The sequence below is a fragment of the Carettochelys insculpta genome, chromosome 1, assembly GCF_033958435.1.
Source record: "Carettochelys insculpta isolate YL-2023 chromosome 1, ASM3395843v1, whole genome shotgun sequence".
Classification (NCBI taxonomy): Eukaryota; Metazoa; Chordata; order Testudines; family Carettochelyidae; genus Carettochelys; species Carettochelys insculpta.
In genome coordinates this window covers 243,489,098-243,510,597 of record NC_134137.1, presented here as the reverse complement: position 1 = coordinate 243,510,597, position 21,500 = coordinate 243,489,098, and the positions used below count along the sequence as shown (strand labels likewise).

Below are 21,500 nucleotides of genomic sequence, written 5' to 3'. Positions count from 1 at the left end.
AAAGAAACATTCCATCAGTGGTGTCCAAGACAAATTCACTCAATTGCCACAGCCCTCCCCCTGCCTACAACCACTTGCCCCCCCCAGCGAGGCACCCCTCCCCCCCACGGCAGGCACCTCCTTAGGTAACACATTCCAGACTTTCATCACTCTTCTAGTGAAAAAGCTTTTCCCAATAACCAAACTAGACCTCCCACATAGCAACTCATCCAGGTCATTAATAAATATCATGACCAAAGCCAGTCCAAGAACCAACTCTTAGGGACCCCACTTGATACCAGCCGCCAGCCAGATATAGAACTGTTTATCACTGTCTGTTGAGCCTGTTGATCCAGCCAACTTTCTATCCACCTTACAGTCTACAAATGACCATTTATGGACTGTAAGGTGAATGGAGGGCCATACTTCTTTAACTTGCTGGTAAGGCTACTGTGGGAGACCGTATCAAAAGCTTTGCTAAAGTCATGGTGTATTGTGTCCAACACCTTCCCCATATCCACAGAGCCAGCTACCTTGAAGGCAATCAGGCTGGTCAGGCATGAATTGGCCTTGGTGAATCCATGTTTACAATTCCCAATAACTTTCCTCTCGAAGTGCTTCAAAATGGATTCCTTGAGGATCCCCTCCAGGATTTTCCAGGGACTGAGATGAGACTGACAGTCTGTACTTACCTGGATTCTCCTTCCCCTTTTTAAAGATGTGCACTGCATTTGTCTTTTTCCAATTGCCTGGGACCTCCCCCAGTCAGCACAAGTTTTCAAAGATAATGGGCAATGGTTCTGCAGTCACATCAACCATCTCCCTCAGCACCCTCAGATGCATTTGATCCAGCCCCATGGATTTGTGTATATCCAACTTTTCTAAATAGTTCTTAACCTGTTCTTTCTCCACTGAGGGCTGCCCACCTCCTTCCCATTCTGTGCTGCCGAGTGCAGTGTTCTGGGAGACGACCTTTCCTGTGAAGACAAAGGCAAAAAAGCATCGAGTACTTCAGCTTTTTCCACATCATCTGTCACTAGGTTACCTTCCTCATTCACTAAGAGTACCACACCTTCCCTGACCAGCCTTTTATTGCTAACATGCCTGCGCTTCTTGCATTTATGTACAGACGTGGAAGATAAATAGACAATTGCTCTACTTTCACAGTATGGATCGGGGACCTCTGTCTCACCTTTCTTCTTGTGTTTCTTGCCGGTATCCCAATTCACCTCTTATTGCAGGGCTTAGGCCACCATCTCTCAGTGAATCTTCCTGGAAGTGCAGTAAGGTCTCAGAGTACACGACCATGCTCTTATGTGGCTGACCCCCAATTCCTACTTACGCATGTGACTCATATTTACGTGCTACACGTGGGGCAAGAAGTGAGTGTACAGTAATCCCTGGTTTTACGCAGCTTCACGGTGCGCGCCTTAACGTGAGTTTCGCACAATGTGAACCTGCTGGGCTGTCAGCCTGCCTAACTTCCCGCAGCTGCGGGCAGCTAGGCAGGATAAGAGCCCCTTCCCTTGCCTTCCCAGAGCGGTGCCGCTTGACAGCTGCACCGATTCACCCTGTTAAACCCCTTGCCGGCTCAACCCCCACCAGCTTCGCTGCCCCTGCAGCCCCAGCTCTCCCCCCTCCCCAGTGTGGGGGCTCCAGCTGCAAGCCTGGGGCTCCCCTCCAACTTCTGTGGACCCAGCTCCAACCCTCATGCCCCAATCCCCCTGCACACCTGGGCCCCAACCTCTGTGGACCTGGACCAAACCCCCCCAACCCCTGTGCAGCTCCAGCTCACTCCCACGCTATGTGGCTGGCTCAGAGCATGCAGGGCTCCAAACCCCGCACTCCCACTCAAGCACCCCACCCTGGTGCACTCCCGTTCAACCCACCCCCTCCCCGGCTCATCCCCCCTGCGGCCCCGGCTCACGCCCCCCACGTGCAGGGCTCCAACCCCCCCACTCAACCACTGGGTCACGGTGCACCCCCCCATTCAACCCCCCTGCCCAGCTCAACCCCTCCCCCTTGTGGCCCCAGCTCACACCCCCCACATGTGGGGCTCCGGCTGTCAGCTGCCACTGGCACATGCAGGGGCTCTAACCCCCTGCTGGCACAACCCACCCCTGCCCCTGTTCACCCTCATTCAAAGCCCCCTCTACCCAGCTCAACCCCACCCCTGTCCCCAGCTCACACCCACCCCCCGGCACATGCTGGGTGCCAGCTGTCAGCTGCAGCAGGTGCTTGAGGCTCTACCCCCAACCCCAGCTAACCCCCCCAACCGCTTCACCCTGTTTAACCCCCCCCAACCCTCACGGCCCCAGCTCACACCACCTGGCACATGGGGTTCCAACTCCAACCCCTTACCCACCACACCCACAGCCCCACTCTAACCCCCTGGCTGGGCTTAACCCTGCTGAACTGCACCCTCCCACCACCTCTGCTGCCCTAACCCACCCCAGGCTTAATCCCCTCTCCCCCTCCTAGGGCCACAACCCATCTCCCCGACTTACGCGAAAATCAAGGTATGCGAGGGTTGCGTGGAACTCGACCCTCGTATACCTCCAGGGATTACTATATAGACGTACCCTTAGAGGCTTCGCAGATGTAGAATTTTCTGTGCCCTAACGAGGAAGAGATGATGCAAAAAACCCCACAACCTATGTGGGGTGCCCCTGAGGCAAACTCCCACTGTCTAGCATTTTTTTCTGTGCAAATGTGTGAGTAATTGAGGGAGGTACATAAAAACTAGTTGCAAAACTTATCAAATGCCAAAAAGTTAACATGTGTCTCAATTTGAGGCCCCCTTTGAGCTGGAGGCCAAGGGCAAAGGGCCCTCCTAGCCCTCCCTCTGACTGGCTCTGGGTCTGGAAACAGGTAATTTCCACTGCATGGCTGTGGAATTCCTCCTACCAGAGAGGAAGATGAACCTGAGTCTCAACACTTTTTAGACCATAATGCACCTCTCTTTGCCTAGACCTTCCCCTAAGCATGGGCAAAAGACTTGCCCCCTCAGGGATCTCACTCGAACCGGTGACTAAATTGAGTGAGGCATAAGAGCTTAAGTCCTCTTGCAATGACATGCGATTTGAAAAGTGGCTTGTGATGCTCAGGGGTGCATTACAAATGAAGAAAGATTAGACAGAGCATACTGTTGTTCAAATCAGCAGTATCCCCTTCTTTTTGGGAGTCACGTGTGTGCTCGCTCATGTGTGGCTCCAGAAGCTTACTCTCAATTCCCCTCCGAACTCAGATTCAGTTCTGTATGTAACTTACTGCCGGGGCTTCCCCATTAGCTGATCTGGGAATCTGAATCTGGTGTACAAGTGGACCAGAATTCAAGACCCATAACTTTCTTTTTTAACCCTGGCTGAAGGACTGCATATGGTTTTTTAAAAAATAACCCTATCGGAGATTTGCAGTTATGCTTGCAAAGATTGGGGTAAGCAGTCTCATAGAATAATATGTCAGGAAGGAAACATCTTCCCATGTACAACAGCATGCAATCAGCCAGGTGCAATGTAAGGAAGGGTGGTTCATCTTACTCTGAAGCATAAGATTTTAACCACTGCCGGGGGCTATGTACCAAAGATCTGATCAGATATGGCAAATTTTATGCTCCTGTGCACAGCATGACACTTTCCTTTCTACATAACTCATTGTAACAAGTCAAACAATGAGTCATCTCATAAGGGGAAAAGGAACGGAAGCTTTTATCTCCCATTGGATAAGAGATAATCTGCCTGCCTATCTCTCTAGCTGCTTGAAAATTATGCTACTTTTCTCCCTGGGAAGGAAGCCATTTTAAAACAGTATGTAAGACTGATATTGTAATCTCATCTATCCCAGGTCTTACTCTGTGCCCAATAAAACCAATGGCCAAACTCCCTTTGATTGCACTGGTAGCAAGATGAGATACAAAGACCAAACTTATGTTTGGTCTATACTCAAGATTTGTATCATTTTATTCATAGCAGTATAAAGTGACACAACCCTGCATATAAGGAAACAGCTATATTAGTATAAATGTGCTTATAACAATATAGTATGCGATTTTTTCATAGTCCTGTTGGTCCCAGGATATTAGAGACACAAGATGAGTAAGGTAATATCATTTAGTGGACCAACTTCTGTTGGTAAGAGAGACAAATTTTGGAACTCTTCAGCATAATGTCCATGTAAGAATGGGAACTAAACAATAGTGTATCTAAACTAGAGGTTTTTCCAGCATAATTATATTCTAAAAATCTCTCAAACACAAGAAGTAACGTATCCATACAAAAACTAAGCAAGCAGTCCTGTAGCACCTTCAAGACAACAGTTTTATTTATTAGGTAATGAGCTTTTGTGGGAAAGACCCACTTCTTCAGATTCTGGAGCAGAACTGAGATAACTGAGTCTTTAAGGTGCTACACGACTACTTGCTTAGTTTTGCAAAGATAAAGAATCACACAGCTGCCTCTCTGAGACCATACCAAAACTGTATGCAGACCAGCACAAACTCAGTACTCCAGGCAATTGAAAGCAGTGGGCTTGCTTCTTGTTTCGTAAAAAGGAAGACACGCAAACTGCATCTATACTAGCAAGCTCTTTCAAAAGATTTTTTGAAAGAAGGGGGCTCTTTCGAAAGATCCCACAGAGTGTCTACACACAAAAAGCATTCTTCCTAAAGTAAATCAAGAGAACGCAGCGCTCCTTTCAAAAGCGCCATTCCACTCCTGTTTCAGGAAGAGCACCTTCTTCCAAAAGCTTCTTTCGAAAGAAAATGTGTGTAGATGCTCCACAGGCCCCGTTTTTTTCCCCAAAAGAGCAGTCTTCATGGCACCTGATTTTTCAATTCGTGGCCCGTTCTTTTGGAAAGGCAGGGGCTGAGTGGACACTGTCTTTTGAAAGAGTCCATCACTCTTCTGATCCGCTTGTTTGTGTGTGGACACACTCTTCCAAAAGAAGTCTTTTCGGAAGAGAACTCCCAGAAGGGTTTCTTTAGGAAGATCTCTGTATTGCAGACATAGCCATGCTGATGAACAAAGCACTTCACGGGAAGGTTTGGAGTGTGGATGTGACTTTATTTTGCTCCCCAGACCAATCTCAGGATTTGCATGCCAAGGCATTTAGTGATCCACTAGTTCTTTCCCTGAATCACTTGCTCTTTGTTCCAAGATCCTTAACATGACCACCGTGTTTCTGTCTCCCACAGGCTTGCAGCCAGTGTACTGGAGCAGGGATGATGTGTCCCAGTGGCTCAAGTGGGCAGAGAAGGAGTTTTCCTTGAGGCCGATTGACAGCAACACTTTTGAGATGAATGGAAAAGCACTCCTGCTTCTGACCAAAGAGGACTTTCGATACAGGTCTCCTCATTCAGGTGAGGTTTATCTACACAAGGAAAGATGGAGTCATGGGGGGGGGCAGCAGGGAAGAGATGGAAAAAGAGAGAGACTCTGAGAAGGAAAGAAGGAAGGAGCAGAGAAAAGACAGCCACAGTTGCTGAGCTTGGAAGGGAGAGACAAGGGCATCCAGGCAAACCAGGGCAGCAGGAGAGTGAAACAGCCAGTAAAATAAGAAAGAGGGGAGGGGAGAGATATTGAAATGCCCTTGAACTTGGAGAGGGTATAGAACCTAATCTAAACTGTGAGTGCCTGGTGTGTCTCTAGTTAAAACCTTCTGCAAAGCATGGAGAAAGACTACCTGGCAGCAGTTTGGAACATTCAGCTCCATCCTTTAAAGGTATCAGAGGGGTAGCCATGTCAGTCTGTATCCACAAAAACAATGAGAAGTCCTGTGGCACCTTATAGACTAATCTATTAGGTTTTGTCTACACTAAAGAGTTTTGTCGACAGAAGGGGACTTCTGTTGACTTAACTCGGAGCATCTACACACAAAGCGTTCTGTCGACAGAATCTTGAGAGAACCCTGCATTTGTCTGAACAGTCTTATCCCTTGAAAATCTGAGGAGAGACACTTCTGTCATCAGAGGGGGCTTCTGGTTCACCGAGCAACCCTGGTTTCAGAGCTTCCAGTCAGCCATTCTGTCAACAGAGGGCAGGGCAGTCTGGCTGCTCTCTGTCGACAGAGTGGATTTGCTCTGTCAATCTGCTTTTGTGTGTAGGCGCACAACTCTGTCAACAGACATTGCTATTGAGAGATGCTTCTAGCATAGATATAGCCATAGTCTACAAGGTGCCACGGGACTGCTCATTGTCCTTTAAAGGCTTATTATTTCACAGACCCAACTACAGTAGGGAGTTAATCAACTGCACCAGTCTATTAAGAAGCCTGCATTAGCGTTCTGCCTCACAGTTCACTCGTTGATTGTGCTGCTAAAAGCTTCTGCAAAACTCATCCCTGGGGAACTTTTCTCTATTTTACAGCTCCTGTGGGCTTCCCATTACTCTGCCCATATTCTCTCACAGGCTGGAATCCAGCCCAAGGCAATGCCCAGGCAGGTGTGTGTATCAATCCGCATGCAGCCAAATTATTTAGTCTTTTACTCACACAGAAGATTTCGATTTAGAAGGTTGTGTGTCACCTGCCTGTATTTATATTCCCTGCAGTCTGTCCCCCTCCAGCATTACATTAACACTGAATTTCCTCCCTCTCCTGTGTCAGAATTGTTTAACTAAATTTCAGTGAATGGTTGAAGTAAAAAGTTATTAGCTCTCTTTTATATGACCGTGCAGGGTACCTCTGCTAAGTAAAAAAGCTAGTAATCCAGTCAGCTACCAGAAATGATCATACAGCTTGAACTGAGTACCTGGAGAATAGCTGCTATCAGACTTCCAGTGCAAAGACAGAATTACAAATGGCATTGCAATAGCCAATCAAAATGTGGCGTAGTTCTGAAGGACGCTAACCTTGTGACTCTCCAAAGGCACCTCTGCCCACTAGCATCCTTTTACAGGATCTGGCCCATTCTTTTGGCACACAGGCACCAATTCAGCAAAGTGCTTAAACATGTCCTTAAGTCCCCCTGGCTGCTGAATAAATAAATAAATAACACTGGGGCAGGACAACTCTTCTGAAGTTTTGTACATAACACCCACTATCCTGCATGTAACTAGCCTTCCCTTACCCCAGCAATGAGTGCCTAGGAGAGACATCTCTCTTGTCCCTGTGTGTACTGTCACTACAGCTGAGATCAGCTGGATTTAAGCATCTCTGGGCTGGGAACTGAGCATTCACAGAAGATACTCCTTCGTTCTAGAATTCACTTCCTCCACTGTGTATGGAGCTCAGATTTTGCTGAATGTGAAGCTGGGTTTTACTGTCTACTGAGCTGTGAACCCAATTTAAAATTGTGTTCTGATTTTTTCATGTAGATGTTGACAGGCATTTGACAAAACATTCCATTAATTCCTCCTAAATCTGTGCCACATACAGCAATAACAGGAGTAGAGGTCGCCCTTAAAATTTTTATGTTACTATGATAATATCATTTCAGGATCTGATTTCCCAGGTGTTCCTGTATATGAAATACAGGGAAATGAATAATGCCATTTCTGCTCTAATGTAATTTAATTATCTAAGGGCTTGCATACACTCAGAAGCTGCACCTCCTTTACTATACTTGTAGGAGTATTTCAGTGAAGGGTGTGATTTTTTTTTCCCCAAAACAATTATATCATTATAACCCTTTGTATAAATACAGTTATAGCAGTATGAATATGATTATACCAGTATGATTTATTCTGCTTCCCTAATGGGAATAGTTATACCAGGATAAACATCATTATACCAATATAACAAATATAGCCACACAAGGGATTGTAATGTTTTGTAGGAAATCACAATACTCATGAAATCTTTATATTGGTCCAAAAGCTGTGTGTAGACAAGGTCTCAGGCAAAGGATGACAACCATATTCTCCTAGAATGATCTGGCACAATGTATGTGTATGTTCCTATCTTGTTTTGTAAAATACATATTATGTGGTAAAATCCCTTGCTGGTCTCTCATTATTTATTAAATATGGAAAAAGTGACAGCATTTTTGAGGTTTTGGTTTTATTTAATTTTTCAGACATTACAGACATCATTAGAAGTGCCCCAAAGTCACGCTGAGATAGTAAAAACAGCCAAGACACAGAAATAGAGCAAAAGGTCAAACTATGCAAATGAAGATGACTTGGGTTAAAATAGTTAAGAAGACAAAAAGGGTTTAGAATCTTTGACCAACAGGTAGATCCTTCGAGATTTACAGCAGCAACTGCTCAATATTAAATGGATTTACAGGTGCTATATAAATAGGAAAAATAACAATAATAGAAAAATCTAAGTTCTCCTAGATGTCATTTTAATTAAGACAATTAAACACTAAGAAAATTAGTTCACATTTCAGGCAAAGTACTGTCGTTGAATATTGTTGACTCCTGCACCTGGGTGCAGGAAACAGGCAAAGGACTGCACGTGGTATTATTAAGATTTACCACATACCTCTAGGGAACTTCGAGTCACCTGCATTTTGTACTTTGCTTAATTCTTTCCGTTTAACTTCTTCATTGTCACCAGCTATAGGAGGGGGGGAAAAAAAGCAACCAACCAACCAACCAAATAAACAAACAGAAAACATAAAAACATGCCCACCGTTGCCCTGATGTACCTGTGTACCATTGGAGGGAAGACGGTTACTGAAAGGTGAAATATTCTCCCAGTAAATTAATCACCACATAAATTATCTTCTAAACAGTCTTCTGGTAACTGTAAAATATGTTCTTGTAACACCGCTATATTGTTACCTAGAACTCTCGCAGTGCTGGAAATTGTTCCCATGCTGTGCTGTTGGAATGGGAGACAGATTGCTGAAGCACTGCTAGGTAGTGAGTGCTAGCCCTGAGGGATGCAGCTCTTTGTGAGCCTGAATTGACATCTACAAGAGAGCAGAAGTTAGGTGCTTCACTACCCATGAGGATCTAGGCCTGACTGACCTGCTAAATTTGCCATGGGGAGAATGTATCAACATTCCATTAGATTTCCCTAGCTGGTCATAACATCACAGGAACATCACTGTCTCAGCGCACCTACTGGTGTGGAGGAGCATTCGTGACTTTTTAAAATGACATATAATTTTTCTTCTCCATAGAACTTCATTATATAGTAAAGTTTAGGGGAGGAGGTGTTGAAAACAGGTTAAAACAAAGGGCCTGAAGCCAAGAGACCTTGGTGCAGATTGAGTGCTACCACTGACCTGCTGTATAAGCTTTGGCTGGTGACAGTCATTCTATCCCACTTTTTGCCCATCTGCAAAACTGAGACAATCATAAGAGAAGGTGTGAGACTTCATTAAGTAATGTATGTAAACTGCTTGGAGATCCTCTGAGGGGAGATGATGTGGAAATACAAAATTAATCTACTGGATTATTAAAAGGGCAATTGGACTGAAGTTTATATTGCTCTCCGCCTCACATATACATTTCACTCTGCGTGACATTCACAACTTTTTGACTGCAAAGGAATCTTACTCAGGAGTGAGACAGATGAGGCAGGCACAGCATCATTCTTTCCACGGCAGTTTTAGATATGAAAATGGCACCCGCGGCTTTGAATTCATGCATCCAATGGCCAAATGAGTCTTCTTCAAAGATCTGTAGCTTTTCATTTCCTTTAGCTGGCTCTTTGTCTTTCAGGTGACGTACTGTATGAACTCCTTCAGCACATCCTGAAACAAAGGAAAGCTCGCATGTTATTTTCACCTTTCTTTCACCCTGGGAACTCTCTCCATGCTCAGCCAGAGGTCATATTACACCAGAACCACGATGAAGGTAATGAGGTTTCTTTTATTACTGGAAGTGTCATTACATCAGCAGTTTGGATGTGGCCATAAGGAGGAGTCAGGACGTTTTTTCCTTTGACTAAACCAATAAAAATTTTGTTTTAAAACAATCTCTCTCCATTCAGAAATGGAACAGTCCATTAGTTATTATAATGTTCGGCTGATCCACTGGGCCGATTCACTGCCAAATTCTTAGTGCTTTATATTATAGTATTTTGCTTGTATAATTCTCTGTTTTTTCCTATTTTGTCCTGCTTCAGAGCGTGTTTAAAATATATCGGGTGGGGATAATTTTTTCTGGGGCTTATGTATAGAACCCACTTCGTTGCTCAGAACTTTCCTTGATGAAGGCCTAGTTTTCTGGGGGTGGGGAAAAAACTAATTGGACTTTCAATCGGCTAGCTGTAAATTAGGGACTGGGGAATTAATCTTTGGAATTCATTTCCTCTGCTGGATCTAGAGACTTTAGACATTCATGGCATGGTGCCAGGCCCATTTTTATGCTCAAATTTTGCTTTAATTGTAATACTTCTCTTTCAAATATTGCTCTGCCACCATGTGTTGTTGTCATTAAGCACATTTTAGAAATTAACAAATAAATAACTATCCTGTTATGTCTTAGATAGTGGCAGGACCACAGAGGCCTGCCACAAACACTAGTGATTTTTAACTGGATCAGTTTCCACATTAAGAGGACAATGCATGGAATTTAAGTCAAAGTGAGCCCTTTTTTGGTCCTGCCAAGTTTGATAGAGGAGTTGAATGGGAGTACACTCAGGCTACAGCCACACTACAGTTGAAGATCAATCCACTCACGGTCGACCTGCTGGGTTTCATTTCGTGCATGTGCAAAATGATGCTCCCAGGGGTCAACGTGGACCCCTGTACTCCTTGCAAAAGGTGAAGAATAAGGAAGGTCAACCTTCTGCCATGTAGATAGATGTGGAAGTCGACCATGGATAAATCGATTTTAGCTATGCAATTGGTATAGCTAAAATTGCTCATTGGCAGTCAACTTCTATGTCTAGTGTAGCCGTAGCCTAAGATTCATTGCTTGGCTCTTCTTTATTCCACCACTCATTAACAGAACCTTACTTCAGCATCCCATCTCCTGATGAACAAGGGGAAGAAATATGCCCCTCTCTGGAGCCAGTCAGTGTTGCATAATGTTTCCACCAGAGGTTTCAGTGGAGAGTGGTGTGTGTAAGGCGTTCCTTCTGACTCCTGGGCTGAGTGCAGTCCCACTCCAGTTCTGTATACAGACGCAGGTCCCATACAGAAGGTGTCAGGGTGAACTTAATGCACGGTGACAGGTTGTGCTTTCATTTCTCAAGAGTCTTTGCTCATATAGTCCAAGAATGAGCATAATACATTGTAGTGAATATGTAGCAGTTTAATTGGACAGCCTATGGAAAACAGGGCTGTATATGACTATAGCCAAGTCTGGAGGAAGCAGTCATAATTAAATGGATTTTCCTTGTGTTGTGGTTAATGAATGTTAGGTATCATCTGTGATGACCGAACATCCTTTCTTAAGCACAATTCAGCTGCAGTAACGAGGCATGATTCTAGACATTGTTTTTGACCCATGTTCTAGCATGTTTTTGGGCCTTTCCACATGAATTGGTCAAACTCAAAGTCATCTTTGCCCACAATGAATGTTAAACCCATTTTGAAGCCCCATTATTAACCTTTTTGTTTTTCATCAAGTGCAGTCAGAGCATAGCCCAGATCTGGAAGTTTCATTTCCTCTTGCCATATCGTTGTTACTGTCCTAACTAGTTACACAAATAAATTGTTCTTGTTTATGACTTCAGGTATAGGAATCATAAACTTCACACAGTCATAGCTTCCTTCTAGGCCTCACAAGAACCCTGGTGACCGCCAGCAAATCATGGAGGTACCTATTGGTGGATGGGTCAGTTTAAGGTCACTGAGCCAGTGCTGACTGGAATTACCACTTCCCCATAGCAGAGAAGTGGTTGTTTAGGGTTGTCCTTGGGTTCATGGTGATCACTCTACTGCAGCCTGTGTGGATTCCAGTGCAGGCAGGGAGCCCATAGATTCCTTTCTGCCTGAATAGGGGGTTTCAAAGGGTAATGGTCCCTTGACAGGTGAGAGCAAGGCAAACAAGCCTTCTTAAAAGAGCAGAGCAAATGAGTCAACAAATAAAGACAGTGACATTTACCTGTTTTGGTTGTTGACATGTGCCTAACAGTTTCCTGCTCTTATCACCTGAGGCAATTGGCAAACAGGCTGAAATGTGATCTTTGTTTTTCTAGGTAAAAACCTATTAGCCTTTGCTCTCTGTTTCTTGCAGGGCTGTTGTAGATGTTTTGGTCCCAGGGTGTTAGTGAGATAGGGTGGGTGAGGCAATATCTTTCATTGGACCAACTTCTGTTGCTGAGAGATACAAGCTCTGCATAGGATTGAAGCTGGTCAATAAAAAGATGTTACTTCACCCACCTTGTTCGCTCTCTATTGGTAGCTTTCTACTCAGAAAGCTATGGCCTTAATCAGTCAAAATCAGTTCACTTTCTGTTAGTTGAAGCAAATGGCATGTTTTGCAGGCGTTAACAACCCTTGCAGATGGTATCCATGCTTAGTGAGCTGTCCTTAATTTTAAAGCCACTACTCATGTTAAAAGACCTATCCAAAAAGTATATACTGTTTTTTCCAGCATCAGACACTCTAAGAGGTTCTTATCTGGAATAATCCAACAGCAACAACAAAAATCTTAGTGGAGACTCTTGTAGAGGGTTTATAGTGGGTGACGGGGTGCAATTTAGGCTGAGTATCAGGTAAAACATCCTGCCAGTGGAGTGTTAGGTTGTGGTATGAACAACGGGATCTAACGGGTTTGGTTTTATGGGGTTTTGTTTTTAATCTTTGATTTTCACAGCACTATGACTAAACTATTTGGTATTCTTCCCATGCATTGAGCCCCTCTGCCTACTGGCTTTGGTCTCTAGTTTTCAATGTCATGCAGGTTTTCATTAACAGTCTCTGCAAGCAGAACAAAATGAAAGATAAAACATGCATCCAAGCCTGTGCACAGAAGTAAAGCTGTCTGAGGCCTAACACCATCCTTCACATGTCCCCCATTAAGCAGCCACGCATAAAGTTTTTCTTGTAACCCTCTATTTTGTGCTACTAATGGAGCGCCTCTCACATAATGTGGCTTTAAAGCTCAGACTGCTGAATTATTGTAGGAAAGCCAGGTTATGTTGTCTTATTTGTTGGTGTTCGGGTTTGAAGACAGCCCAAAAGAAAATTGATCATAGTAGCTTATCTAATATAGTAGCTTTCCTCAAGGGATCTTGAAATCCTATGCAAACAACAATCATATTTTTTATAGGTGAGGGGACAGAAGTTGTGATAGTATAGGCCACCTGTCCAAAGTCACACAGGAAACTCTTTGGAGAGCTGGCAGTTAAAACTTAGATGACCTAACTATGAGTTTCCTACTGTCTTAGGCTATGTCTACACTGGCAATTGAACAACCCAAGTTTTGTTGTTCAGAGGTTTTAAGCATCCGCACACCCAAACACACGCCTCCTGAAGACACAAATTTTGCCACAGCAAGTACCAGTGTGAATCATTGTCACTAGGAGCTCTCTCCTGAAGACAACGCAGATGTCACTTCTTGAGGGTGGAAGTATTTTGACAGCACAACAGTCAACAAATGCTGGTTACTCTGTCTGACTTTTAGCAGCACAGCTGTGTCATCACTAAAAGCTGTGTAGTATAGATAAAGCCTTAGACAACACACCCCACCTCTCAGTTACAATGAAGACTATGTTAACATATGTCAGGGAGTTTGTAGATTCCCAGAGCTGTAGTCCAGAAATCCACTGTAACCACCTATATATCTCAGGCCATTACATTTCACTCCATTACTCCTATATTGAGCCAAATAACTTGGGTTAGAGCACATTCTCCAGAAAGGCATCCAGTCTTGAGTTTTTTTGTTCTGTCATACTAGTCATGATCTGTTTTTCACCTTTTCTCCTCAGAAAACTTTATCCAGCGACCTCCAAGACCATCAGCAGAAACAGTCCATCACAACCCCCCAACCATTGAACTGTTGCATCGCCCTAGATCACCTATCACCACCAATCACCGGCCATCTCCAGACCCTGAGCAGCGGTCACTGAAGTCCCCATTGGATAACACTGTCCGCCGCCTCTCTCCAGCTGACAGGGCCCCAGGGACAAGGCATCACCAAGAGAACAACCACCAAGAGTCCTACCCTCTGTCAGTGTCTCCTATAGAGAACAACCACTGCCCGCCCCCTCCAGAAGTACTTCAGAAGTCTTCCAGCCCCCGCCAGGAGAACACCAGGGTCATCCAACTGATGCCTAGCCCCATCATGCACCCTTTGATACTGAACCCCAGGCATTCTGTAGAATTCAAACCACCCCGGTTGTCTGAGGATGGGCTACACAGGGAGGTAAAGCCTATCAATTTGTCCCACCGGGAAGAGTTAGCATATATGAACCACATCATGGTGTCCGTCTCCCCTCCTGAGGAGCATGCAATGCCAATTGGAAGAATAGCAGGTAAGTGTGATAATTTCTAGGCAACAGAGAAGCCCAGGAATGTCATTCAGAGTCTGCCATGCAGTAATCAAATGAACCATGAACAATTGTTAACAGTGACATTTTACGTTTCCTTTGGGCTTTTATAATCTTACAGAAATGTACAGGTATTTTGTAAGCTTCACAACTTTCATCATGGAGGCTGACAAGTATTATTGAAGCCAGTTATACAGGTAGATAAGCAGACGTGTAGAGTCGCTTGTTCAGGATCCAACAACAAATAGACAGTCACAAAACTAGGATTAGAATTCTGGAGTCCTGCCTCCTAGTTACCAGCTGTTACCCACTCCCAATTAGTTGTAAGATTAAACTCTTTGAAATGGAGCTTGCCCTGACAGAGTAGGTAGTGGCCTCGGAACAGAGAGAAACAAATGTTCCAAACTGGCCCAGGGCGGGGGGAGCCCCATCAGAAGCTCAACAGCATTAGAATGCCTGGAATAAAAGGTTTTATGATAATGTTAATGACCCATTCTGCAATTTCCACAAGTCAGTTAATGACCGTACAGCACTTTAAAAGCCTTTGGCTTTATCTCAGACCCGTAACTCCTTTTTCCAGACATTACCTGACCAGAAAAAAACTAAAAATGGTTCATAATTGCTGAAGTAATGCCTTCACTGTGGGGAAAATGGTGAGGGAGGGGTGCTCCCCTACAAATTCCACAGTTGGGACTCCTCTGTTATCTGTCCAAAAGGAACAACTGTCAGCCTCTGTGACATGTAACCGAGATATGCTTACCTAGCAATGAAAATGAGAATCAGTGCAGTAAATTAAGCTAATATAAACATAACCAACTGCTATCATTCCCCTCTAAGACATTACTCCACTAGATGTCCGACTTTTTATTAGGATTTGTCCTTGTGGGAAGGCTACTACTTTCTTGGACAAATTTTTTAAAGACTATTGGGACATAAGGGATGGTCTGGATTGTCCCACCCACAATGGGGTTTGATCCTGCAAAATACTGAGGAGCTACTGGAAGGTGACATGAGTGGGAAGTGGAGGCATGCTGCGTGATGAACGGGTTGCTGAGCAGCTTGTAGGATCAGGCCCAGTCTTGTGAGGTGGTCACTCTGGCTTCCCTCAGAGAGGGCTACTTTGTAGGCCTCTCCGCTGTGTCTCAGTACTAGCCCTGTCCCTCTTTACAGATTCAAATTTACCTCCATCCCACACAAACCTCAGGCATTGTCTCACTTATGTTATCGTAAATAATTGACATCACATCTGCTGAATCAGGAAACTGAGGTTACAGAAAATGTTTTTTGTGCATAAAAGAGAACTGTAAATAGATCAGGTGGGGGGGAAATCCAACCACTTTAGAAATATGTGCTGAATGCCCCAAATAACCAAGTGAAGAGGACATTTCACACTTTTATGCCTACAGAAAACTCATTTCAGAAAATTAAGGTCAGGTTTGCAATGTCTAGGCCCAGTGAGGGGCACAGGCTTGTATTTGGTATCAGACTTCCAAGTTGTCCCTCATTTTAAGGCCTCGCTCAGTTCCAAAGTTCCTTGCATTTTCAACACATCTGGGGCCTTTTCACTTTTACTGGCAATAAAAGGAATCATACATTAATGAATTTTAAAGTTAAAATGTACCATTATGATAATCTAACCTACTGCATAATGTAGGCCATAGACCCTCACCCTGTTGAAGGAAAAGTTATAGAGTTAGTTACATTACAGGAATGAACCCCACATTATTTTGAGTTTTCTCCCTGAGTTTCTACACTGTGTCTCACATTTGGCCTTTAGCAAGTTGGCAGTTCTGCTTGGTGTAATGTAAGAGCAGGCACTCTGCTGGTGACATTATCTTTGCACTCCACCTCCCTGGAGACTGCAGGCTGTCCAATGGGTGAGGGAAGTCTGAAGGTTTGAGTTGGGCTCGTTTCAATAATGTGTGGTCTCTAAGGTACAGGTTGTACCTCCCTGATCCAGAACCCTCAGAAACTCAGTGGTCCCGAATGAGGGATTTTGCCAGACCGGGGGAGGTTAACACCCCTGTCCCTGGCCACCCCCAACTGACCCTGTAGCTGCGGCTCCCTGGCTCTCTGGCTGTGGCTTGCTACTGCAGCCAGTGCCCCAGGGCTCTGGCCCTGCTGGATGCTGCTGAGGGACAGCAGTGTTCCGGCCCTGGTGCCCCACCTGGGGCTGCTGTGGCAAGCTGGAGCTCTGGCCGTAGTCCCCCACATGTCTTGAAGGGGAATTCCCCAAAGAAAGCATGCTGGGCATTGCAGCAATTGTCAGCACTGGTGTTGTGTATTTTTACCCAACAAACGTAACTACCTGGGTACCATGGGGTCCAAATAGCCATGTTTATAATTGTGTACAACATGCAAGGCCTAGCTATGTATGTGCTGCTCTGGCAGAGTTCAGATAGTTTCCACAACGTAAGGAGGGCCACGAAAGGGCTCATAAGCTCTTTACACTGGATATTTCTGAATTCCTGTTCACTACAGCCAGATACTACTCAGTGAAAAAGCACATATGGCCTGAGGGTTATGCCTATGGAAGTCAAAGGAAATAAGTTTCACTATTGACTTCAATGAGAGTAGCACTGGACCCCTAACGGGAAAAAGTTCTGGTAATAATGTGCTCCTTCTACCTGTGCAGAGTATTTGTCATAAAGTTATTTAATTTTGTACACAATCTGTTTCTGTGTCAAGATTAAGATCTTATGCCAAGACTAGTCCCTTATCTGTTTGGAATTCCCACCTTTCATAATACTACTCGTGTCACGTGAGGTGCTTGGTAGGTTGAGGGAAATGCTGTTTTGAAATAAAAGAACCTTGAGAATTACAATGATAACATCAGCTAACTCTCATATGGCACTTTTCTTAACTGGATCACAAAGCACTTTCCAGAGGAGGTTGATATCTACTTGATTCTACGTATTTTTTTTTCAATAGACTCATTACTATAGTATCTGAGCAGCTGTCTGCAGAAGGGCAAACTGAGGCAAGGAGAAGTTGAAGTGACTTAGCCACGAGTACCCAGCACACTTAATGGCAGAGCTGGGACTAGAACACTGAGTTCCAGTGCAGCGCCCTATCCACTAGGCCACAAGGCCTCCTCAGTGTACGTGCCCCAAAGCAACAGTGAGGAACTAAACGTACTCCAAAAAGCCACCTAAATAGTTAGGGTTGTGGATAGGTTGTTCAGCAAAGAAGGGTCTCCTAAGCTGTATGCTAAGGCCGTGTCTACACTAGCCCCAAACTTCGAAATGGCCACGCAAATGGCCATTTCAAAGTTTACTAATGAAGCGCTGAAATGCATATTCAGCGCTTCATTAGCATGCGGGCGGCCGCGGCACTTCGACATTGACGCGCCTCGCCACCGCGCGGCTCGTCCAGACGGGTCTGCTTTTCGAAAGGACCCCGCCTCCTTCGAAGTCCCCTTATTCCTATAAGCAGATGGGAATAAGGGGACTTAGAAGTAGGCGGGGTCCTTTTGAAAAGGAGCCCCGTCTGGATGAGCCATGCGGAGGTGAGCCGCGTCAATTTCGAAGTGCCGCGGCCGCCCGCATTCTAATGAAGTGCTGACTGTGTATTTCAGCACTTCATTAATAAACTTCGAAATGGCCATTTGCGTGGCCATTTTGAAGTTTTTGGCTAGTGTAGACACAGCCTAAGAGATAAGGGCTTTATCCCTTCATAAGACGGTAAAAGAGCAAATGCCTTCAGAAGAGCAAAGTTAACCCATGGTGGTTTGTTCTTCTGAACCCGTGGGTGGCTGTCTAGTCAAACAAGGCATTTTTGTATGGAGAAATGAATATGAGAAGTGAACACTGTGTCACTGTGTGTGCAGGTTAGGTTGACCATCCATCCTGTTTTGGCTGGGACAGCCCCATATTTCAGACGCCAGGAAGACATACTGATTTATTTAACAAAAGGGATAATTGCCCCTTATTCCGGCCCCCTGCTGAGCTGCCCTTTTCCCCAATCAGGGGGTTTAGTTGCCACCTAGTTCCTGGCTCCCTGTGGCTCAGGGAAGCCGCATCAGTACGGGTGCTACCCCTTTCCTGGCTCCCCTCAGCTTGGGGAGCTTGGAAGAGCACCAGCATGGCTGCTGCCTGGTTCCCAGCTCCCTGTAGCTTGGGGGAGCCAAGAGGAACAACAGGGCAGCTGCCGCCTGGTTCCCGGCTCCCAGCGACTGGGAGCCACACCGGCATAGCTGCTACCCTGTTCCTGGCTCTCCACAGCTTGGGGAAGCCAGGAGCTTTGCCAGTGAGGCTACAGCCCTGTTGCCAGTACCCCAAGGTATGGGGCAGCAAGGGAGGTCCCCTGTGGGTTGGCAGCCCCATTCCCAATGCCCTGAGGCATGAGGCAGCCAGGAGCCAGAGCTGCCCACTGCAGGCCAGGAACACCCTGCCACAAGGTAGCAATCCCCCTGGAGCCAGGGAACCTGGCGGTGTGAGGCAGACAGTGAATTGCCCTCTCCTGCCCCACATGGCATCTGCCTCTGCAACCAGGGAGCTTCCTCCTGGGGTGGCAGCCCCGTTCTGGCGCCCGTAGCATGGGTCAGCCAGGGAGCTGCACTTGGTTGGCAGCCACAGCCGGGGAGATGCCCCCCACCCTCCCAGGGTGTCCTGTGTTTGGCTTAAGGAAACAGAGTCACCCTAGTGTGGGTGGGCGAACCCATTACCTCTGTGTGTAGGTGCTAGTGCAGGAAAAATGTCTGCAGGTATGAGCATGCTGTGTGTATGTACATGGAGCCCGGAAGTCTGCCACTGAGCTTATTAACATAGAGGCCTTGCTGACACAAAGTCATCCCCAAAAGAGAAATATATTTGAAGTTTAAAATATTAGAAGCCAAATTCTACCCAGACATACACCCTCACACTACCTTCAGGTTGCAAATGGTGCGCGGCAGAGTAGTATTTGGCCCTCAGCTTTCCTCATTTGAAATGTAACATTCCCTCTCCCATTAAAAAAGGAAAAAGAAACATATACACGATACTGTTATTTGTTGCCATCATCCACAAACATCCTGTTTTCAGAAACTCAATCGATAGAACTCTGGATGGTTTGTCAGAGAAAAGAATGACTTCCACCCACTGGATGATTAATCTGTTATTCAAATTTTGTGTAACATCGTTTCTCAAAATACTAATTTGACAATAAAATATTTTCTCTTTTCAGCAAACATTTTAAAATGCAGGACCCGATTCTCATTTGCACGAGGCCACTTTTATGCTTCTCTGACAGGGCAAAAGGTCCTTAAAGTTGGTATATGCTACATTTATAAAAGTCACCCAGTCATCAGATGCAATCTGACGAAGTGGGTCTTTGCCCATGACAGCTTCTGCTCCAAAATATGTGCTAGTTTATGAGGTGCCACAGGACTTCTTGTTGTTTTTGAAGAGAGAGACCAACTAGGCTACCCCTCTGATACTTGCTACATTATACTCCACATTTAAGGCCCCACTATGGTACCAAGAGGACAAAGAGGTCTTAATTTTCATGCAAATCAGGTCTACCTATCTTTTATTTATACAAAATGTAGGTACACTTGTCACTGTCACTGGTGTAAATCAGGAATAACTCCGCGGAAGTCATACATGTACAAATAATGTGAGATCAGACTCAAGTCCAGTATCAGTATCTGTAATTTTATTTTTTTACATATTTCAGTGAGACACTTCAATATTCAAGAGAGTGTGTAAAATTAATCGTATGAGTGTATTATGAAAGTAGGGATTTAAAAGCTCTGGCATTAATACTAATTCACATGTACTTGGAAGGTATTTTTATCACTCTGCTAGACAGTCCTTAAAGATGTTTCCACATGTTATGGGGTAGGGTCAGAGGCCAGTGCCTTGGCAGGCACTCCTGCAAACTTTGCACCTATGACAGACATAATACCCATAAGGGCACAGGCTACAGCAGAGTAAAATCCTGGCACTCTTCAAGTCAATGGGACTCATGGTATTAACATCAATTGGACCAATACCCGCTATACGTACTAAATTAGTGCATAGAATGTGCTCTTCCAACCTGCTTAGGGCTGGCTCATCTGGCGCCATGGGGGCACATGAGTATAGGAATTGCCATACTGCCCTAAACCAGTGATGTTTGTGGCCAGAATTAGCAACTTAACAGGAAGGTGAAAGAAACCCCCCTGCAAAATGAATTGTGTAATAATCAACTCACAGGGCAAGTTTCTTTTGTGAGTTAGAGGTTGGCTTATGCCCTGAAACGTTTGTCATGGTTCATGTGAATGTTCGTATTACCTGTATAAATTTCCGTTGCTGCTCCCGAACCTCTTTGGGTAGCATGGAGTCAGTGGAGAGTGCCTTAGAGCAGGTCATGAGCTCCTAGTGTTAGTGTTTTAGGAAATGGCTGTAGTAGCTCTCCAGGGAAGAAAAGTTAGCTCAGTAATCCACAGCACAACCCCACCACATGATGTTCACCCTTGCAACCATGCTTGAAGTTTTGGAAAAAGGTGATAACCTACCTTTACCACAGTTTTTCCACAGTTCTTCTGTAGTATAACTGAGAATTGGGAAGTATGGTGTTTGTGAAAGGTTGTGTGATGAAAGATGTAAGGAACTGTATGACTAAAAGCTGCATTGTGTAAATGAGTGTTTCTTAAACTATTTTGAGACCAGAGAACACCAAACAATAATATTTTTAATGCAGAACACCCATGAAAAATTTTCTGCAGAAAAAATTGTTGTCAAACCAAAAAAAAGAAGAAGAAGAAGAGGCAAACAGACACATATACAACAAAACAAAATGATCAGGTATCATAGCAATGAAGTAGCAACATAGTATCTGGTTTTCATAACAGAGAATATATACCAGCAGTGTATTTTTCCAAACACTTGTGGCACAACTATGTGTTGTTTATGGAACACCAGTGTTCAGAGGAGCAGAGGTGTCAGTTAATGGGTGACTTTTTTTTTAACCTTAACTAGTTATACTGGTAAAATATCCCTAGTGCAGACATATTTAGACTGGTATCAAAGGGCCTTATACCAGTGGAGTTCATTCCCATTTCTGTACAGGAATAACCTCTAATGAGTATAAGCGGCTCTCTACAGGTGTAACTGTTTCCACATTAACAGGGTTGTACCATTCTAACTATACTGGTCAAGTTTTAACAGTACAACTTTGTGTATAGACAACCCTTACAGTTACTGATATTATTAACTCGTAGC

At 44.7% G+C, this 21,500-nt stretch overlaps 1 protein-coding gene across 3 annotated transcripts in view; it reads left to right on the top strand.

Annotated features, from left to right (window-relative positions):
• ETV6 (ETS variant transcription factor 6) overlaps positions 1 to 21,500 on the top strand; it is a 184,128-nt gene that overhangs the window by 141,633 nt on the left and 20,995 nt on the right. For all 3 annotated transcript variants that reach the window (XM_075003294.1, XM_075003287.1, XM_075003300.1), the window contains 3 exons: positions 5,171 to 5,335; positions 9,594 to 9,728; positions 13,756 to 14,301. In XM_075003294.1, coding sequence (XP_074859395.1) covers positions 5,171 to 5,335; positions 9,594 to 9,728; positions 13,756 to 14,301 — 846 coding nt within the window. The remainder of the gene's footprint in view (positions 1 to 5,170; positions 5,336 to 9,593; positions 9,729 to 13,755; positions 14,302 to 21,500) is intronic.